We start from the raw sequence: 16,985 nt of genomic DNA, 5'->3' as shown, positions 1-16,985 counted from the left end.
AACAAAGCGTTTGTCCTCGTCAGTGGCCAGTAATTTGTAACATAATTTTAATAACTGCAAAAATATATTACATTTGATAGATGTCTTATCTCACATTGTCCCACAAAAATATTAATATAGTGTAGATAATGTTACTAACTGGTTCTGTTAAGTGTCCATTTCAGTCATTAAACACATTTAACATTCACTTTTATTATGATTACACTAATTGAATTTGATTTTTTTTTTGGGGGGGGGGAACAAAATGTAACGGAATAATCACTTTCCCTGGTAATTAGTTACTTTTATGACAAAGTAACTCCGTTACTAACTCACTTTTTGGGAAAAGTAACTAGTAACTATAACTAATTACTTTTTGAAAGTAACGTGCCCAACACTGGTCATAATAAAACATCAATAGCCTACTGCGCGCATTATTTGAAGGGCATACGACGAGCCTTGCGCTCCGCGAACTCGTCCACGATGCTCTGTATGTCACTGATTCAGTGAGCTTTTAAGCGGTAGTCTCACGACCCGAATCACACACATCACATCACATTATCTCTAGCCGCTTTATCCTTCTACAGGGTCGCAGGCAAGCTGGAGCCTATCCCAGCTGACTACGGGCGAAAGGCGGGGTACACCCTGGACAAGTCGCCAGGTCATCACAGGGCTGACACATAGACACAGACAACCATTCACACTCACATTCACACCTACGCTCAATTTAGAGTCACCAGTTAACCTAACCTGCATGTCTTTGGACTGTGGGGGAAACCGGAGCACCCGGAGGAAACCCACGCGGACACGGGGAGAACATGCAAACTCCGCACAGAAAGGCCCTCGCCGGCCACGGGGCTCGAACCCAGGACCTTCTTGCTGTGAGGCGACAGCGCTAACCACTACACCACCGTGCCGCCCACGACCCGAATAGTAAACAATAAACATGGAGGACATGGAGTCGTTAATGTTGCTGGTCTTGGTGCTGTGGCTTGTTGTCACCGACAACGCCAACAGATACTGACTGGCAAGAGCGTATAGATGAGGCGAGGCGCATAAGGCTTCAGAAATTCTCGTAATTCGTAATTCTTCTTCCGGGTTTGCGGTGTTTACAGATCCCAGCGCGCTCGCGGGGCGTGTGTGGGCATGTGAGGACACTCCTCCTCACCAATCAGTGCACAGGGGAGTGTCTCCTCACGCCCCCAGCCTCACTCAGCTCGCTTTGGCTCGCTTCAGCCCCACTCCAAAACGGTGCGAGTTTTAGGGGCTAAGCAGGGCTGAAGCGAGCTGAGTCGTGCTGGTTTTTGGTAGTCGAAACGCGAGCCGTGTCGGGCTGAAGTGAGCTGAAGCGAGCTGAAGTGAGCTGAAAAAGGGTAGTGGAAAAGGGCCATATGTAATATAAATGGGTATGTGCTATCTACAAATATCAACAATATAAACAGTGCAGACAATGTGCAGGTTATACAAGAAACAAAAAATATACAGTCAATGCACATAACATTTATTATTAACTGAAGTTATTTTCTTTTTCTCAAAGTATTTCCTGCCTATAGATAAACTCCATCTTCAATTCGCTTAACGATATTTTAAAGTCGAAATAACAAAATATCTCATCGAGACACTGAAATAATGGTACTAAATCAAAAGATATAATGAGATCTTCATTTTGACATAACAGGTGAGCCAATCAAATAATCTCGATCAGTAATCAGAATAATGAGATCTTGAAATAAGGTTTGTAAGTTAGGAATAGACACGAGGTCAAATTAACAAAAATGTTAAATCAAAATAAGGAGATAATAAGGAGCTATTAAATTTACATCACGAGATATCATCAAACAACAGGTTATTAGGTCGAAAAAACAAGATAATAACGAGATATTAGGTCAAAATTCTGACATTGCTTTTATGATATTTAATTTTGCTTTAAACATTTACTTATTGTATACGCTTAACTTGTGTTAACCACAGTGGAAATTAGTGCTTGCGCTTTATTGTGGTGTTTATTTATTATGCTATTGTATCATTTTTATAATCAATCAATATTTTATTCCAAACTTGTGTCTCAAGGCCTGCATGAGAGGAATGTAAACACAGGGTTGTTTTGAATCGGTCTCTCCAGCCTGCCTTTAATGACGTCACCGGGTGTGTGACTGAACGACACGCCCCCCCCAAACAGCGCTGCCGGTCCGAGTCCGTCTCTCTCTCTCTCTCTCTCTCACACACACACACACTCTCTCTCTCTTTCACACACTCTCTCTCTGTTTTGTTTTGTCCTCCCCGTTGTGTAACACGGCGCTACACGTGAGCGCAGCAGCAGCCAGTTACACGCGCAGCGCCCCGGCCACGCCCACAAGGGGTGCGCCGTGGCCAATCACGACGCGTCCGTGTCCTATTCTGACGAATAGGCGTCGGGTGGGCGTGGCCAGGCTCACGTTGCAGTAATGCGTGTGCGTCTGAGCGAAAACTCGGCACGAGAAACAATAACACGGAAACGGAGAAGTTGCGCGCGTGGAGCGCGAACCGAACCCGGGTCTTTGGAGTCGAACCCGGAGTTTGATTATTGATTATTATTTTTTTCCCTCTTTTGGGAGTTTTAACGGCGGCGGGGGACAAAAATATCCAGAAATCCGGAAACAGTAAGCGCGTGCTTTCATCAGGAGCCGCAAGTTTCCGTCCGGATCCGCCGGACCGCGCGCGAGGGACCGCCGAGCTGTTTGATGTGGAAGCTTTATTTCCGGTGAGATGGTGTGATCTGATTGTTTGAACTTCTCTGGGCCTGAAGCAGAGCACGCTGCCTCAGATTAGTTCCCCAACACTCTAATCCTGCTCCTATAAACTGGGTCCTTCTTTAACAGCTTACAGCTCACTAATTGGGTTCTGACGTCACTTCCGGTGTTATACAGAGGAGTTATTATATCCTAACACAGCTGTATTGTCCTGTGCACTGGGTCCATGTGCGCCGAAACAGAACCAACCTGCTGCTGCAGTCTGTGTGTGTGTGTATGTATATATATATATATAAATTAGTCTTTATGTACGTTTTATTTTAATATTGCATGTGATTAAATCAGGCGCGCGCTCTCACACACACACACCTTTCTTTCAACCAGGTAATAGTGTCATCATTTAGAAACTGGTTTCTCTTCTCTTTCTCCTGTGACCTTAAATAGGTTTATATAATCAAAAATAACTCTTAATCCTAACAGATACTAGATCCAAAAACATATTTCATAGCTTGTAATTTATGGGACAATTCTTAAAGCATTTTTTAAAATGTTTTAATCACTCAGCCTGAACTAGTCTTGTGTTCATCCAATTAAAGGGCCTCTAACGTGTATGTCCCACCTCCAGGGGCGTGTCCTGCTCGACAGTACCACCTTGGGACTCTCCGTCACCATCAGCCCGCTGATGCTCAATCTCAGTTTCAATAATGCATGGCATCTTGTCGTTTAGGATATCGTCTTGGTTAAAATCATCCACAGCTGATAAAAGGCCTTTCGCCGTTTCCCATTTTTTAGATTAAGTTCACTAAGTTACTGCAGGCTTGTTTAAAGTCAGCAGGGGTGTGTCATGGTGTATCTCGAACACTAATGGCACTGCTATACACCATTACTCTGATTTCCTGTTTCAAAAGGAAATACGTCAACGTACGGAACAGACTCTTTGTTTGTTTGTAAAAATATTAAAATAGCCCATGCATATTGTTTACTTAATTGTTGCACATTGTCAAGGGGCAGGGATATACTGTATTAGCCAGCAAGTGAACAGTCAGTTCTCAAAGTTGATGTGTTGGAAGAAGGAAAAATGGGCAAGTGTGACTGAATTTAATAAGGACCAAATTGTGATGGTTAGATGACTGGGTCAGAGTGTCCCCAAAACAGCAAGTGTTGTGGGCTGTTTCTGGTATGCAGTGGTTAATACCTACCAAAAGTAGTCCAAGGAAGGACAGCTGGCACCCAAGGTACATGGGGAGTGAAGACCAGCTCGTCTAGTCTAATCCCATAGAAGAGCTATTGTAGAACAAGTTGCGGAAAAAGTTAATGCTGTTATGATAGAAAGGAGTCAGAACACAGTGCATCACAGCTTGCTGTGTATGGGGTTGCGCACTCACAGACGGGTCAGAGTGCTCATACTGACCCCTGACCACCACTGAAAGCACCTACGATGGGCATGTAAGCATCAGAACTGGACCATGGAGCAATGGAAGAAGGTGGCCTGATCTGATGAATCATGTTTTCATCATGTGGACAGCTGGGTGTGTGTGCGCGCGTGTGTGTTGCTTTGCTGGGGAAGAGATGGCACCAGGATGCACTCTGGGAAGACTGTGATGTTCTGGGCAATGTTTTCCGAGGGAACCTTGGGTCCTAGCATTCATGTAGATGTTACCCTCCAGCGTGAGGTCCTGGTCTTCCCGGACAGTCTCCCATCCCAGTACTAATCAGGTGCATTGGGTGGCGCTGATCCCGACCCCTCGACCTCTTGCCTATGATATAGCTAAGGTTACAGTGTGGGGGTCCTCTGGTACCCAGGAGAGTGTGACTCCCTACTTGCATCTGTATTGCAGCGTGCCTTGCCAGATGGTAGTAGGTACCATTTTTATGATGGTCTTTGGTATGACCCGACCACGAGTAGAACTCACAATCTCCTGGTCAAGAGACAGACACGCTAACCACTAGGCCACCTCATGAACAAGTGAGGTATACCTACCACCTACTTAAACATTGTTGCAGACCAAGTACACCCCTTCATGGCAACGGTATTCTCTAATGGCAGCGATGTTCACAAGGCTCATTGTTCATTGCGGGGAGTGAAGGCTAGCCTATCTGGTCAGATCCCGCAGAAGACCTGCTGTAGCACAAATTGCTGGAAGAAACCCTGTGCCATGGCCATACTGCAAAAATTGTTCAGGAATGGTTTGAGGAACATGATAAAGAGGTGTTGACTTGGCCTCTAAATTCCCCGGATCTCAATCCGATCAAGTGTCTGTGGGATGTTCTGGACAAACAAGTCCAATCCATGGAAGCTCCACCTCACAACTTGCAGATACCACAACACACCTTCAGAGGTCTTGTGGAGTCCAGGTCTGGACAGGTCAGGACTGTTTCGGTGGCACAAGGGGAACCTATGCAATATTAGGCAGGTGGTTTTAATGTGATGGCTGATTGGTGTATGTATATACCACAGAGCCAATAACAATAGCAGCCCTTGTAATCTGAGAACTCACTTCTGTGTTTGTTGTGAATCACACTGCAGAAGTGAGCGTCTTTATTTACCAGCACATGGAAAAAGATGTTGTTTACATGCAGATCTTTAACAATATAATAACCAGGACACAAGCGCGTACATGGTCCCGAGCCTCAGGCTGCGTCTCAGTTACTGCTCAGCAAGTTGTCAGTTGAAGGTTTTTCATTTTAACAACATAAGACCGTAGTAACACAGCAGTTAAACTCCCTATTTTTTTCAGCCTAATCTCTGTTCACTTCTTCTGTAAAGCATGGGTGATTATCACTAACAATCATTTCCCTATAATGAGAAAAGAACAGAAATCTGTGTGCATCAAAACACAATCTAAAAGCATTTGATGAATTTGGTCAATAAAGGTTTAAAATTTGGGCATATTCAAAACTACAACTGTTACATTCAACATTAAGGGTGTAAAAATGAGGCAGACATGAGGAGAAAAAGCATTACAAAACTTTTCTTTGAGTATGATACACCTTTCTAATAATACACTAAAAAGTAGTTCTAGTTACTAACCGTTTAAGGGTTTGTGATATCCGTTCACCATCAGGTGGACGCTCAGATGCTTCCATGTTTGCCACAAATTCTTCCCTGTGAATCTCTGAAAGAAAAAATATTATACAGATTTACAGAAACAGTTTTGACTAAAGGACTCACCAGCTGCTTTGTGTTAATCAAACATACTGTAGATATTTGTACATAGAGATTCGATTGAAAAATTTGGAGTATTCCATTCAGGTCTTCATGCTAACTTCATGCTAGCTTCAATGAACAATATGATGTCATGTGGCGCAAATGGACATTGTATGGAGGTTTTGCCCGCTGTATGGTAGCTGGGCGAACTCTGCATACAAACGCGCTACATCACCAAGTCTGTGATTGGTTGTTACAAATAAGGTGTGTCTAAGCTGATTCATTCCAAGGTTTAAACTCACGATTTATATAATGATCTCATATTCCATCTTATTTCTCATTTCCTTTTCGCTTGGAAAATAAGCAGCTCTTTGAATTCCTTGTGTTCTATCCTTGCTTCGTGTACTTACAGCAGTGGTTTATGCTGTCCACACTTTGTTCTCAGTGTTGCGAAAAAAAAGTCACTATTGGCTCACTAAAAGTCGCTAGGAAGCGTGATGTCATAATACAATGTGTAACCATGTAATTTGCATACAGCACTACAGCGATGCCAAAAATCTCACCAGGCTTGCTGAAATGGTGCTAAAAGTCATTAGATTGCATCATTCTTAAATAGTTGGAAGGTGATTCTTTGCTGTTGGTCGCCAATGAGAATGGAGGTTGCTAAAGTTGCGAAAAGTCACCGAATTGTCAGTAGTTGCTAGATAGAGATTAATGGCCCTTTTCCACTACGCTTTTTCAGCTCACTTCAGCTCGCTTCAGCCCGACACGGCTCGCGTTTCGACTACCAAAAAACAGCACGACTCAGCTCACTTCAGCCCTGCTTAGCCCCTAAAACTCGCACGGTTTTGGAGTAGGGCTGAAGCGAGCCAAAGCGAGCCGAGTGAGGCTGGGGGCGTGAGGAGACACTCCCCTGTGCACTGATTGGTGAGGAGGAGTGTCCTCACATGCCCACACACGCCCCGCGAGCACGCTGGGATCTGTAAACACCGCAAACCCGGAAGGAGAAGAATTACGAGAATTTCTGAAGCCTTATGCGTCTCGCTTCATCTATACGCTCTTGCCAGTATCTGTTGGCGTTGTCGGTGACAACAAGCCACAGAACCAAGACCAGCAACACTAACGACTCCATGTCCTCCATGTTTATTGTTTACTATTCGGGTCGTGAGACTACCGCTTAAAAGCTCACTGATGTCACTGTTTGCGCTGCTTAACGACATCACCTGACGTCCACCCACTTTCGCTAACTCCACCCAATGTGTCCACCCACTTCCAGCCAGCACGGTTCAGCGCGGTTGTAGTCGAAATGCAACTCCAACAGCCCCGCTCAGCTCGACTCAGCCGCGTTTGTAGTGGAAAAGCGGCATTAGTCACTAAGGAAGGTCAAAACGTCACTACATCTAGCAATACATTTGTGTAACTGGCAACACTGTTTGCTCTCCTTCCTGTGGTTGTGAAAATTGGCATGAAATTTTAACAGCACCACCTGTAGTACCGGAGCTTTGGTGCGTGACAGCCAGTGAGAACATGAGGTTGTGATCACGCAAAAGTAGGTGTGTCTGTATACAACCCCTGCAGACGCCATCCTCATATTACATGTGCTGGGGCCTTTAATGACCTCAACGTTGGGAGTTTAAATCATAGGATGTAGAGCTGCGCCCTTGAGCGTAGCCTTTGCATTGGGATTTCTGCCTCACTTGTCACTTTGAGTAAAAGCAGTAAGTGATTGTGTAAATGAGAACAAAAGTCCAACTTTGAACTGATTATAGCATGTTCTTGAATATTTGTGCAGTTTTTATCCCACTGTGGAGCCTAATTTAAGAGACTGAACGTTTCCTAGATACTGCTCAATCCCTCAATGGGCTCAGAGGCAAACCTTGTAGTATTCATTAGGTCATGTGTGGCTTGACAGCTGCACACAGGGAAATATTTTTCTCTGCCAGTAAAACACTCTGACTCTACATGATGCAGCTGGGATGTGAATATTGCCATATTGGTGATGTTTAATCCCAGAGCGAGACTGTGTGTGTGTGTGTGTGTGTGTGTTTTTTTTTTTCAAATCAGATTAGACGTAGAGGGTTTTTTTAATCCTTCTTGATAACCCATTAATTGAAGAAGAGATGGAAAAATGAGTACAGTGTTTGTATTTTTAACGCCCAAGTAAGGTTTCATCAAGACCTCCTTTGCGGTTTGTGTAACAGTAGATGTGAGATATAGTCAAGACTGTTTTTAGATTTTAAGTGCTTGGCAGGTCTTGCAGATATGTTTCGCTGGATCATATAAATTAAATTAAAATAGACTGACGACAGTAAGTCTGGCATCCATATTTATAGCAAAAAAAAACCCACCTTCCTGTTAATGCAACTCTCCAATGATTATAACTCTATATATCTCTACATTTTTAATCATTAAATTCAAAATTCATTATTAGTATTATATCAGTTTTGATCTGTTTTGAATCATTTTCTGTTCGCTTTTTTAAATATTGGCATGCTCAATTGTTCAAAGTACAGTAAATGGTTCACCATGTGGAACCATCAGGACACACGCTGTGGAACCCTTTGCCATTTGAGACGAGGATCTTCAAGCATGCATGAGTGTGAAGCGTAAATTTGCAGCTGCCACATCCATAAATCTAATAAACACTGTGATCCACAGCGGATCCCGTATCAGCGGCGTATTTATTCTTCACATGCAGCGTAGCCTTGCCTTCCTCAGAGCCTCTCTCACTTCCCTGAGTAATGAAAGCCGGTTATGTAACTCCACAGTGATGACTCAGGCAAGGTTCTCAGCTCACGGCGGACCTTGTGAAAATCATACAGATGTGATATGCAGACACGTATCTCGACTTTAATTAGACTTAGCTGAGTAAGCTGGGGTTGTTGTGTCTTTTTCATTTGCACTCAGCAATTTTTCAACCTCTGTCAGTATGGTTTCAAATGCTAAAATCCATTTATATAGGTAATCGTATGGGGCCAAGTAAAATTAAGGATTCATTTCACGAGTGATTTCGGAGTTTTGAAAATTCGCGATGAGGGCAATTTCAAAACTTTGAAATCACGAGTGAAATTGATCCTTAATTTTACGAGGAACCATACGATTACTTGTTTATAATATATCGGGCCAAATTCATACTTCGGAAGCCATTCAAGTTCACAACATTTGTCATTCACGGTTTCTGAACCAATCAGGGTGCGAGACAATCTTGCACGTTTGAATCAGTTTCTAAAGCATCTTTCATCATGACACAAAAAAACTGTAATAGTACCTTGTCTAACTTACAGCATTCATATGCCACTAGAGAGTCGCTTATTTGTCTTTCTGCGGCCCATTTCTTAAATACGGAAAGCCAAAAATTCGTACTTTTTTTTTTTTTGTATTTTCGCTTGCAGCTTTCAATCGGTTTATCATTTCTTCGTCAAATATAGCGAAATGCAGCATTGCTGAGTCAGCAGAGTCGGCCATTTTGTTGACAAAATTTGCTAATTTTTGTAACCGTAACCAAGCAACGAACTAGCCAATAGCATTTCAGAAATACAGCCCATGTTAAGGAAAAAAAGCCCTCCTTGATTGACCAATCAGAATTGAGTAATTTGGCCCTATGTATTATCTCATTATCTGTAGCCGCTTTATCCTGTTCTACAGGGTCGCAGGCGAGCTGGATCCTATCCCAGCTGACTACAGGTGAAAGGCGGGGTTCACCCTGGACAAGTCGCCAGGTCATCACAGGGCTGACACATAGACACAGACAACCATTCACACTCACATTCACACCTACGCTCAATTTAGAGTCACCAGTTAACCTAACCTGCATGTCTTTGGACTGTGGGGGAAACCGGAGCACCCGGAGGAAACCCACGCGGACACGGGGAGAACATGCAAACTCCGCACAGAAAGGCCCTCGCCGGCCACGGGGCTCGAACCCGGACCTTCTTGCTGTGAGGTGACCGCGCTAACCACTACACCACCGTGCCACCCCCCTATGTATTATAAGGATATTAAATATCTATCAGTTAATAAGTACTTACCAAGCTACAGGGTGTTTACCCAGATGTTTGTCTTTTACAGGCATACAGGGAATTTTCAGTGAGTCGAATCAATTGTCTCGACTCACTAATAAGAGTCGACTCTTTCCGTTTTGTTCTAACCTGGACCTTTTTTTTAAATATAGATTTTCACTCAAGAGGTTTACATTTAAGAATTTTTGTTTAAAGAGTAGGCATATTACCTGCACCCACAAAAAAAGAAAGAAATATGCGAGTTCACCGAAAAGAACCGACTCCTCAGCGAACGACACATAACTAGCCCACAAACGATAATTATGCTGCTTGGCTCATTTTGTTTGTTTTATTGTTTTGAAAAGCGATGTAAAATCCACACAACCTTGTGGAATCATAAATGTGCATGTTACAATGCTACAAATGCTATCAAGCTGTAGTTTTTTATTTTATTTAAAAAATGCTAAATGAGTGAAGAGGGAAAAATCCCTCCAGTGTCTAAATGCTGAGGTAAAGTGAGTAACTGTTAGCATGTTGCTAATTCTGGTTTGTAAAGAGGGTTTAGCAGAGGGGAAAAACGAAATACAATGAAATCTTCCTTTTCCAGGCAAGAGTAAGTTTGCCATGTAAGTTAGAGTCAACCACAAGAAGCTAATTATTATAAATATTATTTATATTTTAAATTATTATAAATATTATTTATATTTTATATATATTTTATATTATTAAAAAATAATTAAGTGATACTCAGATTTTTTTGTGTATGAGCCCTGATTGAAAATGTATTTTTCATGTAAAGCTCTCAGGTTCCACTCTTCCCAAACACACACAGGTATAATAAAATATGCATTATGTAATAAAATAAATGAGTATTTAATGGAAAAGAAATGTATAATTGGTGATATTGAAGCATCACTCCCCCCCCCCCCCCAAAAAAAAAAAAAAAAAAGTTCAAAATTTGTTTTAATTGAGAAAAAAAATTGAAAAAGTACTTAAAAGCATTGTAATTTAGACTAACAGGATATTAATCTTTGTTGTGCTTGGTATTAGATTAAAAAAAATAATGAAAAAGAAAGAAATGGTATGACCCTTTGCTAATTTTAAGCATCCTGGTACATATTTTAAGTCGTTCATAAAATTAAAATTGACTAATTTTCAAATTATGCCCCTCTCTCTCTCTCTCTCTCTCTCTCTCTCTCTCTCTATATATATATATATATATATATATATATATATATATATATATATATACACACTACCGTTCAAAAGTTTGGGGTCACTTTGAAATGTGCTTATTTTTGAAAGAAAAGCACTGTTCTTTTCAATGAAGATCACTTTAAACTAATCAGAAATCCACTCTATACATTGCTAATGTGGTAAATGACTATTCTAGCTGCAAATGTCTGGTTTTTGGTGCAATATCTCCATAGGTGTATAGAGGCCCATTTCCAGCAACTCTCACTCCAGTGTTCTAATGGTACAATGTGTTTGCTCATTGCCTCAGAAGGCTAATGGATGATTAGAAAACCCTTGTACAATCATGTTAGCACAGCTGAAAACAGTTGAGCTCTTTAGAGAAGCTATAAAACTGACCTTCCTTTGAGCAGATTGTGTTTCTGGAGCATCACATTTGTGGGGTCGATTAAATGCTCAAAATGGCCAGAAAAATGTCTTGACTATATTTTCTATTCATTTTACAACTTATGGTGGGAAATAAAAGTGTGACTTTTCATGGAAAACACAAAATTGTCTGGGTGACCCCAAACTTTTGAACGGGTGTGTGTGTGTGTGTGTGTGTGTGTGTGTGTGTGTGTGTGTGTGTGTGTATATATATATATATATATATATATATATATATATATATATATATATATATATATATATATATATATAGGGCGGCACGGTGGTGTAGTGGTTAGCGCTGTCGCCTCACAGCAAGAAGGTCCTGGGTTCGAGCCCCGGGGCCGGCGAGGGCCTTTCTGTGTGGAGTTTGCATGTTCTCCCCGTGTCCGCGTGGGTTTCCTCCGGGTGCTCCGGTTTCCCCCACAGTCCAAAGACATGCAGGTTAGGTTAACTGGTGACTCTAAATTGAGCGTAGGTGTGAATGTGAATGGTTGTCTGTGTCTATGTGTCAGCCCTGTGATGACCTGGCGACTTGTCCAGGGTGTACCCCGCCTTTCGCCCGTAGTCAGCTGGGATAGGCTCCAGCTTGCCTGCGACCCTGCAGAAGGATAAAGCGGCTAGAGATAATGAGATGAGATATATATATATATATATATATATATATATATATATATATATGTGTATATATTACAATGCATTTTGGCATTAGATAATCTTTTGCTCTTCTGGACAATAAAATATAATTTGTTTATACTTGTATTAGCAGAATTGACTAATATCTTAAGCATCTGCATTAGACACTAAATTAAATCCAATATTTTGCTATTTAACCAGTTTCTTCTCCTTACAGGTGTCTCAAGCCTGTTCACATACACTAAGGACTAAACGAGACAGATGGATTTCTCCATAGAATAACAGTGTTGACCAGTCCAGCGACAAAAACAAACCCAAACAGCCACCAAGTGACCATTTGGTCACGTGACCAACCAGAGCATGTCGAGTGGACACAGCTACGAGGATGGAGAAGAGAACGGTTCTCCTGAGCCGAACTGTGCGGCGCGAGGTGTTCCGGTGGAGCAGGCCGACAGGAAGGCAGCTGTTGAGCTTCGGAATGGTTTTGGCACAGAACATTCTGGATCCAGATTGGGTTCAGGAGAGGATGAGGAAGCGGACAAGCGGCGAGGGAGAAGACCGTGCGTGGCTGAGAAGAGCGGCGGAGAACCTTCCAGCGGAGAGCAAGGTCAGGAGGATGTGGAGATGAACGACGGTCACGAAAGCGTCGGGGGAACACGGCGGCATACGTCTTTGGCTGATGGGAGTCCTGGGAGCACCACAGGATCAGACAGCACCAAAAGGTAACGACGTAATAATAATATAGAGTGCATTAAAGTGTCTGTGCATCATCATCATTAGTGTTTATGTATACGGTTTCTTTTTGTCTCTCTAGCTCGATGTCTGTGACCAGCTTGTCGTCCTACAGCCTCCACAGCACGGGCTGCAGTCAGACCAGACACCACACGCACTACAGGTGAATTCTGCATTCAATTCAGTTTTATTCTATTCTATTTGTGTAGCACATTAACAAAGATCTACAGAGTGTGTTGAAATTAAGATGCTCAGTATGAAAAGAGTTCTGGGATGAGGTCTTTATGATTACCGCAGCAGCTCTTAGGTAAAAATGTATACTTTTACATCAGATACACACTGTAATGGTGCTGTTTTATTAATAAGGCTGAACTACAGGATCAATTAGCAGTAATAGTGTTAGATCTGCCTTAAAATATATTAAAACAAACTGGTAACAACTTGGGATGCAATATATGTAGTTAAACGAAGGGAGAAGGAAGAATTATCCATATTTAGAGATGATTATTTAACAGTTATTCGCCGAAGGTGAGGTGAATATTGATGAATAATATCAGAGAGAAAATGAAGTCGGGGTTATTATTCACCGATATTCACTGAGCATGAGGTGGATAATTGTTTTAGTTTAAATAGATAGATTAGATAAAACTTTATTGATCCCTTTGGGCGGGTTCCCTCAGGGAAATTAAGAATACACAGGCGATTTATTTAAAAAAACAAAATCATATTTAAAAAAAAAAAATTCAAACTTCAAAAGCGGCATGCAAATGTAATAAAGGCGTGGCGCAGACTTGTCACTTATCTATGCCAACGCACATAAAATATTTTGTTTTGAAATCGATAAAATAAACCACAGTTCCACTTTACCTTTGAATAGTTTTAGACCAAACTTCATAGCATCTTTAGTGCTTTTATTTTAGGAACAGCATTTTCTTTCATCATTTTTAATTATTTTTCACTTGCGGTGACGAAGCAATTGGCCGCCGTTTTGCCAAGGTGATTTATCAAGAAATAATCCGAATCTCTCGACCAATCAGCATGCACGATTTACTATAATCACCTCCATATTTATACTAAAAATTTAAATAATGTCAGAACTGCGATACTTACAATCGTCCTACATTGTCCATGTCTTTTGTTGAGCTTGAAATAGTATTGACACTGTAACGAATGGTGTAGTTTATTATGGTATCTGAAAGACATTACGTTTGTTTTTGTTTGTTTGTTTGTTTGTTTGTTTCAAAAATAAAAATTCAGAGTGCGAGCATTTTTTAATATTTATGACCGTTCTTGCGCAAACCGTATGACATGAATGGATTATTAGTTTTGAATAACTTTGACTGAAGAATTAAAGGTGTTCTGAAAAATCGTTGTGATTTTACAGAATCATTTATTAACTGCCCCATTTGAAGTGGGTTTTTGAAATTTTAGTTCTTTCTACAGAACATGTTGAAATTGTTTTATGGTAATCACACATTCACGTCCTTCCTTCATGTCAGTGCCATGATTTATTTATAGAACCAGAGTGGTAAGTTCAGACGGCACAAATCTGCAATATCCGTATTGAAAAAGATGAATTTGTGATCGTTTTTAATCCATTTTATATTCTGCAGCCTTCAAGTCATTTGCAAAGTATTTTTTGCATATAAATGCATACAGTGGAACTTTCAAAAATACAAAGAAATGTTAATATGATCATTTAATTATGACACGTCACACAGAATAATAATGTTCAGACTGCAGTAAAGGTGTGCTTGCACTGCTGTGATGTTTGATTTTAATGATTGTGTGTGTATCAGCGAGCAAGCGGAGCAGGGCCGAGACCACGCCCACCGGGAGATGATGCATACGGTGCATGAGATGAAGAAGAGGTTGCCGTCGGAGAAGAGGAGCCGCAGCAAACCCGGCACTGTGGAGGCTCTGAACTACGCCTTAAACTGTGTCAAACAAGTGCAAGGTAAAACACACACTCAAACAGGACTCTAAATAACTGTCATTGCTTAAATTCTTGCCCAACCCTTTTCTTAGAAATGAGTTTTAATTGGTTAAGTGCATCAGCCAATCAAAATACCGAGACGACTCCAGCCCAAGTCTTTTTCTCAGAAATTAACTTAAACTCTTCTCTGACCTGACTGTTGTTCTTTACTCCATTTTTGGATAGATAGATAGATAGATAGATAGATAGATAGATAGATAGATAGATATGCATATTTGACTGTATATTAATAAATTAATGTTTAATGTAGTGTATAAAAATTTAACAGGGTGACAAACTTTTTTTTTTTTACAAATTATCGCCACATATTTATCATCACATTATTTTCCTTAAGTAATAAAAAATCCAGTAAACAGAAACCTTTATTCCTATGGCCTATAGTCAGGTTTTACACTCTCTCCATTTGGTTTATAGGCGACCAATTTTTGAAATCAGGTTTAATCCTGTTGTTAGCGACTGCTAAATAAAAACCAAAAATTCCCACACCAGCGTGTCTGCCGCCTTCAGGATAGTCAGGGATTTGATTCGTGACTCTTTTATGGAGAACAGACGCTGATTATGTAACAGTGTGAGCGAACACTGGACCGTATAACAAAGAGGCGTCGGCTCTGAGACAGAGCCAGAGTAAACGTCAGCATCTAGAATCAGCAGTTCCTCGTGACTGGGAGATAAAGTATATGATAAAGTCCACTTTATGAGTGATTATCAAAGTGCCTCTGATAAAATCTGATTCCTACTCAAACTTCTCAACCATATGCTCCAGAATCCTTCATTGTTTGTTATGCGGTTGTGTCTGCTGTTCTGACATCAGTGCCACTCCATGAGCATATGCCACTCCTGCCATATGCTCATTAACCCAGAGTTTGACTCACACACTGTATGCCGCCGCTCACACCAGCTTTTTGGGTTTGTTTTGTTTTTCCTCCCCCCCCCTTTCTTTTATAATTACTATGGCGCCCCCTGCAGCAAACAATGAGTACTACAAGTTACTGATGTGTAACGGACTGGAGGAGAGAAAAGACGCTGCGGTGTGCAGCTTGGAGCAGCTGGAGAGCATGACCTCCGAACACACGCTCAAAAATACAGTAAGGCCGCTTTAAGATGACGCAGCCAGTGAACTCTTTAGAATTTGGGTGAATCTTTTTAGAAGAATCTTTTTCTCCTCCTCCCACAGGACATGTTCGTAGTGGTGTTCTCGCTGGCTTCGGGCCGAGTGGTGTACGCGTCCGAGCAGGCCTCCAGCATCCTCAACTGCAAGCGCAAGTTCCTCGACTCGGCCAAGTTTGTAGAGATGCTGTTTCACCAAGACGTCAACGTGTTTTACTCTCACACCGCGCAGCCGCACCTTCCGCCCTGGAACCTGGGGACAGATAATGGTGAGGACACAACATGGTGGTGTTTTGTTTGTTTGTTTGCTTTTTGTCCACACACTTATGGTATTTCTTCTGTCAGAAATTTTCTGTGTGAGGTTTCGTGCAGATCTTTTGCCTAACTGCTATTGTTAGATGTTAGTAGCCTATCTTTTCCCTACAACATGTAGTATAGTTTCTTTCAACACAAATCCAGTTGTGAATCTGATGATTTTTTTGTTTTTACCTATAGAAACTATATAAATGGCAGCTTAAAAAGAAAAGCCCTGTTGGAAATCTACACCTTTACTCAAGAACATTTAAAAACATGTTCAAAATGGTTTAGAGATGTAAGAGCTTAACATAATCATTGGTCTAGTATAAATTGTACAGAAGTCTAATTGTTATATTTATACCATTCTGGATTCTGATTGGCCAGAAGGTGTGAATAATAGTTCTAGTTCAGGTGCAAATCACAGGTTTATATTATCACACCTGTGATATAATATAATACGTTATTGTTTTTATAGTAACAGCTTATTCACAGGGACGTGTATGGCGTACGCACGATATAAACAGGTGTAATTGTTGATATGGTGATGTTTTCTGAATAAGTAGACGTTTATTATTTCACATTTATGGACGGAATCTACAGTGTGAGCGCTTTGTAACAGTCAGAGGTAAAGGTGGGACAGAGAACTTGTGTGGTTTCTTTGCAAAATGACAAACTGCAGGGTTCTTTTCTTATAACTAACTTCAAGAAAGGAAAAAGAGGCTGGTGAGGGAATGACTGTTTAT

General features: G+C 41.2%; 1 protein-coding gene across 1 annotated transcript in view; it reads left to right on the top strand.

The window, feature by feature from the left end:
* Window positions 1-2,439: 2,439 nt before the first annotated feature.
* Window positions 2,440-16,985, top strand: part of per3 (period circadian clock 3) — a 34,777-nt gene continuing 20,231 nt past the window's right edge. The window contains exons 1-6 of the mRNA XM_060910381.1: window positions 2,440-2,719; window positions 12,328-12,832; window positions 12,925-13,005; window positions 14,642-14,799; window positions 15,805-15,923; window positions 16,013-16,214. Coding sequence (XP_060766364.1) covers window positions 12,471-12,832; window positions 12,925-13,005; window positions 14,642-14,799; window positions 15,805-15,923; window positions 16,013-16,214 — 922 coding nt within the window. The 5' untranslated portion in view covers window positions 2,440-2,719; window positions 12,328-12,470. The remainder of the gene's footprint in view (window positions 2,720-12,327; window positions 12,833-12,924; window positions 13,006-14,641; window positions 14,800-15,804; window positions 15,924-16,012; window positions 16,215-16,985) is intronic.

Source organism: Neoarius graeffei, chromosome 26 (genome assembly GCF_027579695.1).
Source record: "Neoarius graeffei isolate fNeoGra1 chromosome 26, fNeoGra1.pri, whole genome shotgun sequence".
NCBI classification, from domain to species: Eukaryota; Metazoa; Chordata; class Actinopteri; order Siluriformes; family Ariidae; genus Neoarius; species Neoarius graeffei.
The sequence above is the reverse complement of the archived record's forward strand: the minus strand, read 5'-3'. Positions and strand labels throughout refer to the sequence as shown.